Here is a 16576-nt window from a genome sequence, read left to right as displayed (position 1 = left end):
TTCTCAGGCTGATGAGTTGGAATTGTCATGTGGTTTTGGTGCAGTCCCCCCCAAAAAGGATCCCAGGCGCAGGAGTTAGACCACTGGGGAGCTAACGCTGCAGCTTTCAGTTGTACAGGTGTAATAAGAAGAACATTTACAACTGAAGGAAGATCCTCAGAGTCAATTCCAGAGTGTTTGCAAGTCCCTTTCAACTTCGACCTTTAATTGCCCTTAATTCTTGGTTTCCTTCAGTGCTCTGTGTTCCCTCGCTAAGGAGTCCTCTCCTCTCTCATCATCAAGATCTGCACTAACGTCTGCCAGAGAGCCCAGACAGCTGGTGTACGAGGAGGAACAGGCCTCCACTGGGGTCTCTCGTCGCCATGGCAAGGAAGGTGGCACACAGAGACATCACATTGGCTTCCGAGTCTAGATCTATAAATATATTTATTATAATATAACAAGAACTTAACAATAAACATATACTATGTACAATACCATTACAGAGAACCCTGTTTCATATCATTCACAGAAATAGCCAGTTTTGCTCCAGTGTGATAGATGAGGAGAGAAACGGAATTTCAACGTCATCTGTCTCGAGTCCTGCTGACCGCTAACGCCTCCTTTGGAGGCAGACGCACACCAACGCTGACATTAGCCCTGCCCCAGGCAGTTAGAAATTTGTGCTCCAGTCCTTGGGTTCACACTTGCACCCTGTTTGACATAAATACTTTAAATGACATACAATGTATGTAGTTTTGTGCTTATTACTTTTTAAAAGAATAAATAATATTAAAAACTGCATAACGAAGCTCGGTTATCTCGTCCAAGTGGGAGCCACACTTGCAGTGCTAGAAGTTGATGCCCGACGTTAGAACTGGAATTTTGTGTCATCGAATACTGGAAGATGGAAAGCGTGTCCTGTCCTTTTCCCCTTATAGATGGGCTTTTTTTTTTTTTTTTTTAAATCGTGAAATGACAGCAAGTCGACGTCCCAGATATAAAAATGGTAAATGTGTATTTGGTACCAACTTCAGCTGAACAGCGCAGTGGCGACGGCATCCTCCTTGCCCTGGAATGGAAACTGGTCACCGCGTGAGGTTTGAGGGTCTGAGGACTAGCGGGAAGGCCTTTCTTGTTTGAGCCACGGTGTCACCTCCCTCCTGGCTTCCCTTTCTCAGGTTCATAGGCTGTAAGAAGAGTGATCCTGCTCGCGCCCCTCAAGCCTTGGCTGTCATGGCTCGTCTAAGAAGGCTGTCCACATCCTGAGAGCTCTTGTGGCAGGCGCCTTAATATATAGCTATAAATATCAAAAATAGTCTCCTGTGCTTTGTAGACATTTGTTCTCCCTCCCTCCTTCCATTCCCACCAGACCTGGGTCCTCAGCTTTACCTCATGGAGGGAGCTGGACTGGTGTTTCTTTCTAGAACAGAATGTTTTTTACTTTTCCACCCCCCACAATGCCTGCCTGAGGCACAGCTTCTATGGGGCTGTCTGGGAGTTACTTTTTCTAAAAATAAAACAGAGGGCATTTACCCCTCCCGCCCCAGGAGAGATCTTCTATTTTGCACATAGAAAAATTAGAGCGAACGCCCCATTCTGGCACTACCTGCAAAGAGCTTTGGGAATTCCCACATTCTCCCTCGAGCGGCCTCCTCCTCTCAGTACTTAAAAATAGCTTTTTGTGTATCAAGAAAATGCCTTGGAAATCTAAATAATTCATATTGGATAAGAGAAAGCTAGCACGACCATCTTGTCCTTCTCCAGCAAAAACGTGGTATAAAAATCTGTGAAGGACAGACGGCGCTCCCCAGCTGTCCCCACGGCGGCACCTGCGCTGCTGCTCCAGCCTCTGCACGGGTGGCCGGACTTCCCTTCGGCCCCGGTGGGGACCAGCAGCCTCCTAGGCTTCACGCCGCCCAGCATTGTCCCTTGTTTCCTCTCGGCCACTGAAAGTGTAGATTGGTTAAAAACAAAAGTAGGAATCAAAGTGATAAGGACACTTTGATCTTATTCCAAGAGAGCCTTGACGCCTAATATTGTCATAGGGTAACTGATCTATGGTCGTTTAGGGGTCAAGCTTGCTCTGCAGGAAGGCAAAAACGCTTCTCTCTCCCAGCTGAAAAATATGTGAAACTCTATGGCACCGGGCAGAGCGAGCGCCTCCGTCAGAGCAAGTTCTTCTGCAGGAGCCTCGAGGCCCCGCTCCTGGGCTCCTGGCGGTCACGGTTCCTGCTGCTCGGAGCGCTAAGCCTCCGTTTCCCCCAAAGGCGAGGATGATTTCCTACATTCGATGTGGAGAGTATTCGAATGTTTAGCGCAGTGAGTTCCTTCGTCGTGTTTGTCGGCCTCTTATTGGTGTTGCTGAAAACTGATCATCGCGAGAAGCATTTGCGCACCAGCCGCGTCCACAGTCTTGGGTGGGCGATCCGCGGGCGTCAGCCGCTCTGAATGTATTTCTTGATCACGACGCAGCCGTGTCTGAACACGGGGCAGGGCATGTGGGGGAGGAGGGTCCACGTGTTGGTGGCGGGCTCGTAGGCTTCCATGTTGCCCAGCGCAGGCCCCTCACTGCTAACAATGCCTCCGGTGGCGTAAATCTTGCCATCGAGCACCACAGCGCTGCCAGGGGAAGCGGGAAGAGCATTAGCCATTGAACTCCGACCTTGGACCTGGAGAGAGAGTCTCCAGACCCAGCCTTGCTGCAGGCTGCCTCTCCCCTTTTGCAAAAGTCATACAGGATCCTGCTGCTTTTCTTCGCCCTCTGACCCAAGTTGGTATAAGAAAAACACCTTTCCTCCAGAGCCAATCAGGATGCCATGCTGTACTACCCTTCGAGCTATGGGGACACTTATTTCTACTGGGTGTCCCAGGACCTGCCTGACTGACTAAAGATGGCTGGGAGAGGAACAGCCTCTGTGCACAGGCTCTTGGCTCAGTTCACTGAGTCTCTATGGAGCATCATTTCACGTTGCCCATACAGAGCTCTCCTACCCCTCAAATCAAGTTGGGAACATGACTCACCAGAATGACAGCAGATAGGATAATAAGGAGCTAAGTCTTAAAGGAGCATCGGCCACTTGACTGTGATCTTTACCCTTGCCGAGGTGCTCAGAGTCAGAGCTTTCTGCCGTGGTTCCTGGACGGTGTGGTGGGGTGCCGCTGCCCACCATGGCTGCCAGGGCCCGGTGTGCCCTCTGCAGGTTACCGCGTGGCCCCGAACGCTCTCCCTGTGCGACATTCACTGGCTTGGTCCTGTCTCCATCAGCCCTCCATCCTGTGAGCTCCAGATCCTGCTCCCGTCTGCACTTCCTCCCTTACTGCCTTCCAGCCACCCCATCACACAGATCTATGTGTGTAGCCCTGATTCCTCCCCCATCTCAGTGAGTGGCCATTTCTTCTCGGCTGTACCCTGAAACTGAACGGACACCCTTTCAAAGTGTCCACGCATTTCTGAAATTCTGAGCCTCGAACCGAACCCATCAGTCCAGACTTCTCACCAGACACTGAAGATCCCAGCCTTTTCTCAACCACGCCCTGCCCTCCAGGCCCCTCGCATTTCCCCCTGCATGGCATATCTTTAACCTGCTTCTCTTGCAAGACCAGCTTAACTCCCCCCGCAGGCATTAAGTCTTTTCGTACCCACTTTGAGTCCCAGATGAGGCATGGGAATCCCCTCCCACAAGCAGTGCTCGAAGTCCAACTGTCCGTATCAGTGGCTGGTGCAGTCAGAGCTACCTGCACATTGCCACCAGGTAGAGTCTGTGACATGAGAGTAAGGCTGGAGCACTGCAGAATCTTCATGCTAACAGGCACTTAGTAATGATCTCATCCAACTGCCTGTTTCATAGATAAAGCTTCCCCACAGTCACATGACAGGTTAGTAGTAGGTTATAGCTTTTCTAGCTATGCCACACAAACAGTGGGCACTCAATAAGTGCTTCATGTTATTCACATACTGAGGATTTGGTGATTACCTCTGCATAGGCATGTCTTCAGGAAGGATCTGCTATAGAAATGCTGAAAATGGGCTTTTTCCCTGTTCCTCTTAGTCTGAAAAGGTGGGGTAGAAACGCAGGGTCTGTGTCTCACTGCCCAGGGGAGTTAATCTTTCTGGACCGCAGGGCCAGGCCCACTGGGAACCAAGCTACACTGTGACCTCTATCCCTCTGCTTGCCAGGTCTTTGTTTCTGCCCAGTCAGCTTCAGGACTCCAGGGCAGCTGTGCCTTGTGTCTCTTGCTGGGTCTAGCTCCAAAGGGCCACCAGGATCATGCTTGCCATCAGAGCATTCCCTGAAAAGCCACTTGTCCCATGTAAGGTGTCATGCAGCTCTGGCCTGGCACTGCCTCCAGTCTGTGATGAGGCAGGCAGTCCCGGGGGACAGCCAACCTCATAGCATCCCCTTTGCCTCACGTTGTGTGGCTTCAACGGATCTGGGGCCCATGGGAAGCCCTTCATTTCTGGCTTCGAGCCACGGGGCTGGGCTTCCGGGCCAGGGGCTGCCCCTGGTGCTCCACACCCTGCTCTGGCACTAACACCCATACCTATGGCTGGTGGTGGGGTGGGCGCTGCTCTGGGCCTGGGAATTGCTTCGGTCAATGAATGGTGGTCTCACTGTGTACGAACCTCTCTTGTTTTCCACCCCTCCCCTCCTCCCAGCCTTGGCTGAGTTGCTGCAGCCACCTCACCTGCAGAACTGGCGAGAGTGATTCATGTTTGGGCCCGCCTTGATGTTCCCTTTCTCAGGGTCGTAGATGGTAGTGGCTCTGGCATAAGCCCCACCGAGGATGAAAACCAAACCGTTGAGGGTGACGGCAGGAGCGTACTTATTGTCTGTGGGGAGAGCAAGGCAGGCAGGTCAGGGCATCGCTTCTTTGCCTTCCCTCCCCTCCTCCTTCATGGTGGGCCCTCCAGAGGCAGGCAGCGGGAAAGACCTCCATGTCACTGACTGGCTGAGGACGAGGCCTGGGGCCAGGAGGCACCTGGTACACGGAGCAGCTTGGCCTCTGTCTAGGTAGTGGGATCCGCAGGTACAGCTGAGCTGAGAGTTCACCTCCCCCCGACCCCCTGGACTTGGGTCTGCAGAACTGTTGGGCTTAGCCAACCCTTTGGGCTTGGGCTGTTGATACTGAATGAAACAAGTTGGGGACGCTGCTCTGGCCCCGGGCTGAGGAGACAGCTGGGTCTCACCTATCATCGGGGACTCGATGAAGCTCCAGGTGTTGGTCTGTGGAACGTAAGACTGGAGGACGCCCGCAGCTCGGCCAGCCTCGTTCACGCCACCAAACACGTAGATCTTGCCGCCGCACACCGTGGCTGCCGCGGAGTGCACGGCCTTGGGCAGAGGGGCCACGGCCTCCCACTGGTTGGTGATGGTGTCGTACCTGTTGAGAGAGAAGAAAAAGAGCTCAGGGTCAAAGGTGGGCTCGGTTCGGGGCAGAGGCCACAACCAAGGCAGCAGACATTGAGAGCATCACCATCTGCTTCCTGCCCTCGTGGCCACTGGCACAGCCCGAGATCACACCGCTGGGGGCCCTTGGACGACTCGCTCAAGGCCACCTAGCATCTCGCCCCCACTAGCCTTCTCAGCCTTCCTCCTGAACCTAGATGGAACATGAGTACCAGACCAGACAGGGCAAAACGGGAGAACCGGACGCAGCTGACAGGGTCAACTTGGGATTGAGCAGACTGGCCAAGGAACTGGGATCTTCCAGGTCTTTCTTGCTGGGCGGCTTGGGTCTCAGTTCTCAGCGTCTGTGTCAAGTGTTCCTTGCAGGTTCTGGACCTCCCATAGCTGGCCCATCACCACATCGCTGACCGCCTTTTCGTGTGTTCTGGACCCAAGGTGGGGCCTCCACTGTGGGCTTGCTGCACCACCACATTGGGTTTTTCCCAGCATGCTTTTCCTGTGAAGCGCGCTGGGCCCACTTTTTCCCATGAGCCTCCTTGGCACATGAGCCATAATGGGGTCACAGCTCAATGACCAAGGAAGATGGCCTCTCGTTGCTGGCGCTCCTGGCTCTGGGGGGTGTGGGGTGGGGGCCGAGGGCATGACTGTGAGCTTGTGAAGGCTCAGGATCTGAAAAGAGGCTGAAGTACCTTAAAGGACAGCAGGGGTTGATTCGATTAAAACCCAGACGAACGATATGTGGCTCATAGGTGATGGAGTAAGTGTCTTTTTGGGAAGGGTCAGAAGTTCAGATACCTGATTTTTAAGCTAATATAGCAGAGATCCCAAGAGCTCCTACAGAAGGAGCTGGGAGACAGTGGAAGATTATGTGGCTGTTAGTCTTCAGGCTTCGGTATAATGGCACATTCCGCCAAACGCAAATATCCCGAGAGCGTGGTATTCCAGGTGGCTGATTGCCAAGCCACAAGCCCTCCGTCAGCTCAATCTGTCAGCTTCCTGCTTGAGAAGGATATGCTAATGACATGCAAATGACCCCACGGAGCGAGGCACTCTGCTATCATTTATCCAGTAACCACAGCTACTGCGATATATTGCTATAAAATATTAGACCCAGTTATTTAAATAATGATATAATACAGGTTTGTCTATTGCACTGTTGTTTTAATCTATAATTATATAATCTTGCTCTATTCCTGTAATACAGTAATGTAATATAATTATAATGCACCATATATCTCATTCATTATCGATATAAGAGCAATTTGTACCATTAGCGCTTCCAGGGGAACAAAGCTCCCTGGTGTCTGTCCCCATTACCCTGACCTTCCTGTCACCCTGAATTCTCATCATTGCCACCATGTGGCATCGAACTTGACTTGCCCAAAGGGGCTCAGTTTGCACCTTGGGAGGCCTGCCCCCTCCACCCTGCTTGCATGCACACCACCCAGGGGTCTTCCAGTCTGCGTCCTATCCCTACCAGGGGAGCTGACAGACCCCAGTGGGATGATAAAGGGCTCAGGGTCCCTTAGGGCATCCCGTTGTCCTGGTCTGCTCCTCCATCTACTGGGTCCCAGGGTGGTCTTGCTCACTCTGTGCCCAGCTGATGTTTCATAGCGGAAGGAAGGCCTGACCCCCCAGGGAAAGCTGGTATAGGCTGCTCCCAGGCCTTGGAGGACAGTTCCTGGGCCCAAGGGGAATGGAGCTTGTCCCCACCCCCAGGTGTATTTGATCCCTGAACAAATTGTATTTATCAACAAGTGTAAGTTTGCAAAATGAGTAATCAACGTCTTAGGAGATTAAAAATAGCTGACAGAAAGCAAGACAGGATGACAGATCTAGCTCGGTTTACTCCTACATAGAAAATGTCTCCTTTTTCATGTGTTTATTATTGGATGACAAACGATTGGAAGCTGGTGCTCCTGGAAGGCTTGGGGCGTGATGGCCGTGCAGTGGGTCCCACTGAAGGCTGTCAGCATCAGGGCTGACCCAGGTTCAACAGCAGTATTAATATCCTCGTAATCACACAGGGATTCCCCATTATCTCCAAATCAATATGACAATTAAATGTTGTTACTGAGCCATCTCTGGGCTCCACTTGGGGGAGTTAAAAGCCCACAGTGAACACACCGAGACTGTCTCATTCTGAAACCATCTTTGCTGTAACATTTGTCAAATGTCCAATTAGCCACTGAGGGAAAAATACAAATCGAGGGGTATGTGTGGCTCCACAGGCATAAAACTGTCACATGAGAAGATATGTTCTCTGTGGCAGCCAATGACATGGGCCGGGGTAGTGGGCTAGGATGTGGGAGGGCACGCAAAAGAGCTCCAGTGGTCTTTACAGTGTCCTCCTGGGCTGGAACTTGGGGCCAGCTCAGCCTAACTCGTCCCTCTCTGGGGCACTCGTCTCTTCAAAAGCAGGGCTGGACGGAAGCCCCCCACCACCCTATCCCCGTCTACACCTGATCCCTGTGTGTGCTGCCCATTTTAAATGACCTCAGTGAGGAAGCCAGCCCGCAACTTCCAGCAGAGGGCAGGCTTACATGGTTCTGGGGCCCACTGGATTATGTTTTTTTTTTGTTGTTGTTTTTTTTCTGGAGAATTCCAGGTGATTGTCCAGAACTGTGTGCAGAGATCCTTCCCTGTGTTACAAACGGATTTCCTGGGATGAGTGGGGTGGAGGGAGGAAGGGAGCCCCCGGTGTGTAACCTCCCACTTGCTGGGGACATGGAGGCACAGTCAGCGGCACAGGACACGTTTGGGCCACTGGTTCCAGCTTCGCCCTAAATCCCAGCACGTCCCTCGGCTGGCGCGTCCAGGCCCAGTGTGTTCCCTGCCTGCCAGGTCAGGCCAGCCAAGCCCACCCTGTGCCCTTCCACCATCGGGCCTCGTGCCTCCCGCTTGTTTGACACCCGAATGGGCTGTCGGAACAAGACAGCCTCATCTCAGTGACCGGGCAGCCATCATCCCCAGTCCTCTCGCTTTGCCATGTTTGAAGAGCCTGGGTCTGTCACCTTACAAATGTCCGGGCTCTGGTAGTCTCCGTCAGGTGGGTGTCGGGAAGGAGGGACGGTGTGATTTTAGCTTTCGGTCAACGTTGGATGCCCTGTTATGGCCATTACCTCTCCACATGGTCCACGTTGCCTGACACGCCGAGTCCCCCGAGGGTGTAAATCTTCCCATCGTAGACAAGGCTATTGTGCCGACAGCGGGGGACCGTCATTCTGGAGACGAGGTTCCAGTTATCGAGCAGGGACATGTAGCACCAGACGTCGGCCAGCGTCACCCCGGATTCCATCCCACCTGTAGGCAGTACGAGAGCAGGGAGTGAGGAAAGGCTGGGCAAGCCCAGCCCCATGGTCAGGAGGAGGCTTCACCTGCAGAGAGGACACTCCCAGGCCTTGGCCTCCCTTAGCCCTGATGTTTGTGGAAAGGCCCCCTTGGGAAGCCCGTGCCCAGCCGCCATTCCAGCCCTGAGGGGCCTCACCTGAGAGGTAGATGTTGTCCCCGGCACTCACTACACTGAAGAACTCGCGGTCATAGAAAGGCAGTGAGGCCAAGGGGTACCACTTGTTATTCTGTGGGTTCCAGCAGGTGACAGCCACCAGCGAGCGCTGGGTCATCCCCACCATCTGACGGCCCCCGACCAAAACGATGACCTCGGCCACACCTGTGGAGAAACAGATGAGCACCCTTGGGACACCTCCCGACACTTACGGCATCTGTACCTGGCGCCTCTCTGGGGGACCATCCAGAGTCAGGCTGACCCCACGGCGCCTGCATCTGGGGGGTTCAAGGCATGTCCCTCAATACCTGCTGAGAGGCGGGGCCGGGTCCGGGGTGTCTGCATCTCCTGGCGGGCGTGGGGCAGCATGTGGTAGCGTTTGGCCTCGTTGACCAGGTCCCGACATGCTTCCGACGACTTGATCAGCTCCTCATTGTCCACCACGTTGAGCAGGTAGCTGGGGTGGATGAAGGGGAGGCGGACCACCGCCAGGAGCTCTGCCGCATACTGTGGGGTCAAGGAGACACAGAACCTCTCAGACCACACAGACGGGGCCACCCAGTGGCTTGTGTCCAGAAGAAAGAAAGGAGCAGTGTGAGACTGCACGACGCGGGTAATTCCAGTCTGTGTGTGGCTCGGGAGTGTAGACACGCTGCCCACCCCAGCCTGACAGAGATCAAGGCAGTTCCCATCAGCTAGAGGCGGGGAGAAGGAACGGGGAGATGAGGCCTGCGGCAGCTGAGCCTACGGTGGACCATTCATTTGTCTCTTCAGCACCTCATTCTGCCTCCACCCCAGTCGTGGGCCTCTGCTTCACACCAGGCTGCAGGGTGATCCAGGGCTGGCCCCACCACGTGTGCGTGTGGCAGGGACTCAGGAACAGGTGGGGGCGCCGGGGAAAGCTGATGGCGCTCAGCTCTGGAAAGGAGGTGGTGATCGGCAAGCTTGCAAGTCACAGCTGTCAGAACCTGTGCCTCCCCGACACCAACAAATCCCTTTCGTGGTGTCCCATTGCCTCAGGCTGGCGCTTGGACCCGATCGCTCTGTGTTGAAGCTGTGGGTGGAAATGAATTTGGAGGGAGGAAGACCGAAGGCAGGAAAGCCTCTCAGGGGTGGCTGCGGGAACCCGGTGAGAAGCAGGGGCCCTGAGTGGGGAGGAGCAGTCGACCCACTTAGGGGAGTGAGGAGGCAGATGCGAAGCGGCGTGTGGCCAGGGGGACATGGCACGGGTGCAGCTGCACCCACTCCCAGGGGCTCCTCACGCGTCGGAACCAAGGCAGTTCCATTCCGAGCGGGGCCTCCGGCCAGGGCGTTCTGGCCCGGGGAGCCCCCTCGGGTGCGCTTGGTTTCCTGTGACTCAGGTTCCCCTTCTGCCCTCGACTCTGGCTCCAAATCCTCCAGCTGTCCCCTCCCAGGGACTCGCCTCCCTGCCATCATGTCTGAGGTGGTTTCCGTTTGGTCCGGGTGCTCGCCATCTTCTCCGTAAACGGAGCATGCGCGGGGCTCCTCCCGTGGGCCGGAGCTCACTGGAGCCCCGGGGCACCCCGGCTCAGGCACTTCGCCCCGCAAGGCCTTGGCGCTGTCCATAAGGCTCTGCGGCCTCTTGGTCAGCTTGAGTGTCCTGCAGGTGGAGCGCCGGCCCTGAAGGATCCTCGGGTGACTGATTTCTTATCTCTCATCCCTCCCTTCACCTCTCTGCTGCCCACCTGAGCAGGTTCAGCCTCCCGGGGCTACTGGCTCCCATGCGCCCCCTCTGCTGGCCAGACCAGGCAGGGCGGCCTCCTCTACCTTCCTTCATCCTGGCTCCAGACACCAGAGGAGGGGCGGGCTGGAAGCGGGGTGCCTTACCTGTGCACGGGAAGTGGGGTCCTTCTTGATCCACTTGATGACGGTCTCGTACACTAGCTCCTCCGCCTTGGTGTTGAGGCTGTCGTTGGAGACGTAGGCGATGAAGTCGTCTTTGGAGATGCTGAGGATCTCCTCCTGGGCCGCCACCTCGGGGAAGATCTGCAGGGCGAAGGCCTTGGCCATGTGGTAGAGCTCCCCGCACTGCATGGCCTCGGCCATGGCCAGCACCCCCAGGCAGTTGCTGGCCGTCAGCTGCTTCTCTGGGGGCGAGAGCACATGACCACTGACCGGAGGGCCTTGCGTGGCGTTGGCACCCATTCCCATCACCGTCGCTGTGGGTCCCTTCCGAGCCCGAGTCCTTGTCACCTGCCTCCAGCATCCGGTCTCCATAAACCTAGTTCTTGTACCCATTTCCCAGCTTTTCCTCTGCCCCGTCTCCTGCTGACTGTCCCAGAACTTTTCTCCCTTCCTACGGGTCCCCTCAGAAAAATTGAGACTGTGAGGTAAGAAGTGTCAGAGCCAGACTCGGAGCTTCTTCACCGCCTGTGGGCCATGGGGTAGGGAGCAGGGGTCACACCGTAGAGGTTTATGGTGTCTTCCATAAGTGTGACAGGCATGTCTGGGGTCACTGAGTCCGACGTTAAAGTCACAGGATCAGGAACACCCCACACATGCCTGCCAACCATCTCCCATGGGCCTCCGCTTCACCCCACTGATCTCGAGACCTGGGGTCAATCTGGTCAGCTCTCCTGAGATCCGACTGCTGGTTATTCCAGCCCAGAAGTGTCTGGGTCCCAGGACACCCATACTTTCGTGAGCCTAACTCTGAAACTGTGGTTCCTGACCCTTCTAGATTGCTCGGTTCCCCTGGGGTTGCACCTCAGGCCCCTGGCCGTTCCTGCCTGACCTGCTCCCGTCCCCAGGCTCAGCCCCCAGTTCTCTCTCTCTCTGCACTCCACGCCCAGGCCACGGGTCCTTGCGACTTTCGTCTGCACCCCCCATCCCCCTTACTCTCACCCAGGCGGGCAGCTCCGAACTGTAAAGTGTGTTCTCTCAGCTGGGGGCCCGTTGGAAGGACCTGACACAAGATCCCCATTTGGGACAACAGGTTTGGATGTTATTCACACAACTCCCGAGGTCCCACTTGTCCTCGGGTCCAGGTCACAGTGCGGCATCCCCCGCCCACAAGGAAGCGATGCACAGGAGCCCTCTGCCCATGCCAGTGAGCAAAAGTCTTCGCACAGTTGTCTGAATTATCATCTTAAAACTGCTTGGTGAACTCCAGCTTCACCTGATGCGGGCATGCACACGCAGCCCTCCCCTCTAAATCCTTGCTGTCTTTGAATTTTTCGCACATCTGCCCGGTCCTCCCAGGTGACGGACGTGCTCCCTGGACTCACCCAGAAAGGACACGCAGACCTTGCAGAAGGTGTGGAACTGGAACTTGCTGGCCGCCTCCAGCAGAGTCTTGGCGTTGGCCGAGTCGATGACCAGGGAGCCCGTGTAGACAAACTCCAGCAGCAGCTCGAGGACGTCCGCCTGCAGGTTTGACAGGACGAGCTCCAGCTTCTCCCGGCCGCTCCGGCTGCCATCTTGCACTGACCTAGGCACAGAGACCAAGGTGTCCTTACCTGCCACCCCACGGCCACAGTGCCGCCTCCTCACAGGGCTAGATCTCCCTGCACGCCTCGGTCACGCCCTTCATTTTAGGACTCAAGGGACACGGCAGTGACACACCTGAACCTAACGACCTTACACGGGATCTGAAAGAGAAGAGTCTGACCAGAGACGCCCAAAAGAACAGAAAACCCTGCTTATCACTACTCGGCATGTCCATGCAAAAAAAAGATGCAAATCAAAAAGCATGAGCTGTGGATGGGGACGAGGACCAGGACTGGCCTCAAAGGGAAACAATACGGTTTGGCCCCGCTGCTGGCCCGGCGTCCCCGCCAAACAAGGCCAGCAGATCCCAGACTCGGCGCCCGTCTGCCTCCGATGGGAGATTCTCCAGCTTGGCTGAGGCTCCCAAGCCGCTGTGATCACAGCCAATCCGGAGACTTCCTTGATCACCTTAAAGACCGAGGGCCCCGAGCTGTCCCTGAACCCCGACTCCGACCCCACCTCTTTCCAAAAACATATTGTTTCCTTTTAGGCATGGAAAGGAAGCCCTTCATGACATTGCTTTGAAACTGAGGACGAGACGAGATAGACGGACAGAATGGTTAGAGCTGGGAGGAGGGGAAGGGGAACAACCAAGGACTTCCGCCACAGACAGCCAGCAGCCATGACCTGGGACCTGGCCCGGGGCGGGGCCCTCCTGCCACATGGAACACGGGGTCAGAGGTCAGAGTGGCCTGCGTGTAGAGTGTGCATCGGGCTTGGGAACTGGGGGGAGCAGGGTAGGGACACAAATATATAAATATGTTTATATCTGGTGTCTACAGAAATACGAAACCATTGCAAAGGCTCCTAAGCCTGGCAGCCGCACCCTAAAGCTGGACCTGGAAGGAAACAGATAAGATGAAGCAAAATCACACCCATAAAGAAGTGACCAGGAGGAAAAACACCCAGAGCGTTAAGAATCAGAAGGCAGGTTTCTCAGAGGTGATCGGCTTGGCGCCCTGTTCCGGCCGCTCTGACCAGCCCTGCTTCTCTCACGGAGCCTGGTCCTGCCCAGGGCTGGGCTCAGCCACGAGGCTGGAAGTGACCTGTGCATTCCCCCTACTCCCGAGGAGGCCGGGGGCCAATGGTCTCTTGCCTGGTCCCTTGGGTGCACCTGTGGCTGGCAGTGGGGTGTGGAGGTGTCCGGCAACTGAGCAGCCTAGCCCCAGAGAGAGGCCGACTCCTGCGTGGGCAGGGAGCTAGGGGACCTGGGTACCGCAGCTCTGCTACCAACAGGCGAGCAGCCTTGACCTCACTGGCCCTCAGGCTCCTCTTCTGCAAAACAAGAGGACTGAACTGGATGGGGTCTAAAGTCCTGTGGAGAATTGACATGACAGAGGTCGAAAAGCTCCCTCCCCAGGAGACTGCTCTGCATGACAGCCCCTGAAACGCCACCATTAGATCAGCACTCTCTCTGGTTAGATCAGCACTGGCCCCCAAGGCCTTTAAAACACAAATATGACATGGCAGAGGATGGGTGCGGCTACTGTCCCGCTGCCTGAGCAGACAACCAGGGCCCCCACTCCCCACAGAATGGCTCGTCCGATCAGGGGCCCGAAGGGGCCTTCTGCCTCCCAGCCCTGCGCAGCCCCGGAAAGTGGAAGCTGCTGCAAAACAGAGGGTCTCAGCAGAGCCCTTCTCAAACCCACAGACATACACAGCGTGTGCGACTTTTAAAGTGACTTAACACACCTCGTCTTCTGCCGTCGGGATGGATCTCTGTGCTCGGGTGACTTCATTAAGTATGAAAATCGTTTGTTATGTGATCATTTGAAATCGTAGGATTCTGAACACTGCAGGCCTCAGGGGCCATCTGGTCAACCCCTTACTCTAAATCTTCGCTGCCTCTGCCTTTGTTCCCACGTGCCACTGTCTGGCCTGTCTTCATGCCCTTCATGCTCTGCAGAGGTCATGCTGGGCCACAGCCAAGGCTGGGCTGATGGGCCAAAGTGGGGCTGTTAACCTTCCCCCAAGGCCCCCAGCCTCTGCTGCCTCCACCTGCGGCCTGCTCTCCTGTCTCCCCGTGAGTCCTCAGCAGAGGAGCCTGGGCTCAGTGAAGAGGGATGCACACCCACACACGAGCATGCACACGCGTGCACGTGCATCCATATACATGTGACGTGTGATCCCGAGAACTGTGGAACCCCCTGTGAAGAGGGCTGTTGGGCAGGTGATAGTCCAGTGGAGCCCACGGCCCTGGGTCTGATGGGACCAGTGTGGCTGTACTTGGCGGGAGACGCTTGGCTTGCACAAAGTCTGGGGCAGGGACATGGTTCTGGGGACAAGGTGGTGCCGGCAAGACTGAGGAGCACAAGGATTGCCTGGGTGGGGGTGGCATAGAGGATGTTGACCTTCACAGGTGCTGTTCAGGGGCGGAGAGGACCTATGACTGTGGCTCTGCTCCTCTAGACATCCCCAGAGGGCACACCTATGGACAGGAGGGGCCCGCTGGGCAAAGGATCTGTGGGGAGTGGCTGGAGGCCCCCAGGGCCAGATGCCAGGTCTGAGAGCTGAGCTACCATCCCACCTGGCCACAGAGGAATGAGGAACATGATGGAGCCTTTGTCAGGTGTCTGAGTTCAAGATCTGTAAGAGGCGAGGCCCCGGGCAGTGAGGCCTTGTGCAGCTCACCTGCACACACATGCCCGTTTGTCTTCCACACAAGTGTTCAGGGGTGACTCAAACAGTGGTGGGGACTGTGGGAGGCCGGTGGTCACTCGTCTTCCATGACCATCAGACTGTCTTGGGACTGAACCTCAGTTCTCCTGAGGCCTCTTCCCTCTGAGGAGGGAGACCCTGGGGGCATCACCCGTGATGGGTGGCCCTGGTCACCGAGTAGAGCCATGTCCTCCACAGATGGCCATCTGCCCCTGCCCTAAGCTGGGCCTGTTCCACTCAGCCCAGTGGAATGGGAATATCTGAGGAGGGGCTGGGCAGTTGGGGTCACAGCCCAGTGGAATATCTGAGGAGGGGCTGGGCAGTTGGGGTCACGGCATGACCTTGGAAGGAGGAGGAGCGGGGCAGGAAAGGGCAGCAATAACCTCGCCAGGTTGGGACTATGAACCTGACACTTGGGCGTGGGATGGGAGTGACCGGCAGGCTGGTGCTGCTTAGCCTACGCTGGGCCCATGGGTTCTGTCAGAAGACTAAACTTCCTGGGGTCACTTTCTCCCAAGAGAGGGTGTAGCCGGGACAGAGCCCAGAGAATGGGACACAGCGTGGCAGGCCTGTGTTTGTGTATGTGCCAGGAAGGCCTCGTCCCAAATATTAAAATGTTGAGAACCCTGCCCATCAGCAGTTCCCTCACCCGAGAGGAGGACTGCCCTCTCCAGATCGCAGGGCAGAGTCCCTCATCTACCCCTCACACACTGCAGTGATCAGATGCCTTCGCTTTGCAAGCTGCAGCTGGAATCCTGGGAGGGAACTGTGGGGCAGTGGCGGGGGAAGACGGTCACAGAGCAGGTGACGAATGTGGCTGGGGCCCTGTTCCGCGCAGGAGGATGAGTTCGCCCTTCTGATGAGATCCCCACCTGGCCCATGCATAGGAACCTGGGCACAGGGCGCAAACATGGCATGTACCAATCTCCCTGTGTCCTGAGGACGTCACAGCTCAGGTGTGCCCTGGGCCACCCACAGTGACTTGTGATAGGTCTGCTGACGTCCTTCTGCCAGCCTCCAAGATGTTTTAATCTCTCCTTTTATCTGGTCTTCCAGCCACGCTTGTCTATTCTACTAAGAAAGGGGCAGACTGCCACCCGAAGATGCCTGAATTCACCGGGATGGAGGGGAGAGGCACACGGCTTGACTATTGCTTTGAAGTCTAGCAGGTGTCCCTACATCCAGGATCTGTGCCACTTGGTCCTCACAGCTTCCCCTGGAGAGGGAGATGGACGAGAAGCCCAGAGCCTGTCCACAGGTTTCGTGAAATCAATGTGGACAAATCATTGGTCCATCCATTTTCATTCGGTATGAACAGAGGCTATTGTTCTCGTTGGCTCCAACAGGCCTCGTGTGGTGAGGGTCTTAGCTGGGAGGTGGAGGGCCAAGTCTCTGTCCCATTTGGTATGATGAGGGGACAGCCCTCCTCCGGGCTGTGCATTTCCTCCCTCGCCTGCACTTGGGGAGTGTGTTTGGAAGTGATTCAAAACCCCTGCCAGATGCCGCCTCTTTC

At 55.9% G+C, this 16576-nt stretch overlaps 1 protein-coding gene across 1 annotated transcript in view; it reads right to left on the bottom strand.

The window, feature by feature from the left end:
• Window positions 1-926: 926 nt before the first annotated feature.
• The window catches only part of KLHL29 (kelch like family member 29), a 203321-nt gene continuing 187671 nt past the window's right edge, over window positions 927-16576 (bottom strand). The window contains exons 6-13 of the mRNA XM_006910266.3: window positions 12144-12346; window positions 10744-11003; window positions 9204-9402; window positions 8878-9060; window positions 8513-8693; window positions 5171-5364; window positions 4669-4813; window positions 927-2601 (exon numbers count right to left, since the gene is read on the bottom strand). Coding sequence (XP_006910328.1) covers window positions 2418-2601; window positions 4669-4813; window positions 5171-5364; window positions 8513-8693; window positions 8878-9060; window positions 9204-9402; window positions 10744-11003; window positions 12144-12346 — 1549 coding nt within the window. The 3' untranslated portion in view covers window positions 927-2417. The remainder of the gene's footprint in view (window positions 2602-4668; window positions 4814-5170; window positions 5365-8512; window positions 8694-8877; window positions 9061-9203; window positions 9403-10743; window positions 11004-12143; window positions 12347-16576) is intronic.

This window comes from Pteropus alecto, unplaced genomic scaffold, assembly GCF_000325575.1.
Source record: "Pteropus alecto unplaced genomic scaffold, ASM32557v1 scaffold61, whole genome shotgun sequence".
Lineage (NCBI taxonomy): Eukaryota > Metazoa > Chordata > Mammalia > Chiroptera > Pteropodidae > Pteropus > Pteropus alecto.
This window is presented reverse-complemented; position numbering and strand designations above follow the sequence as displayed.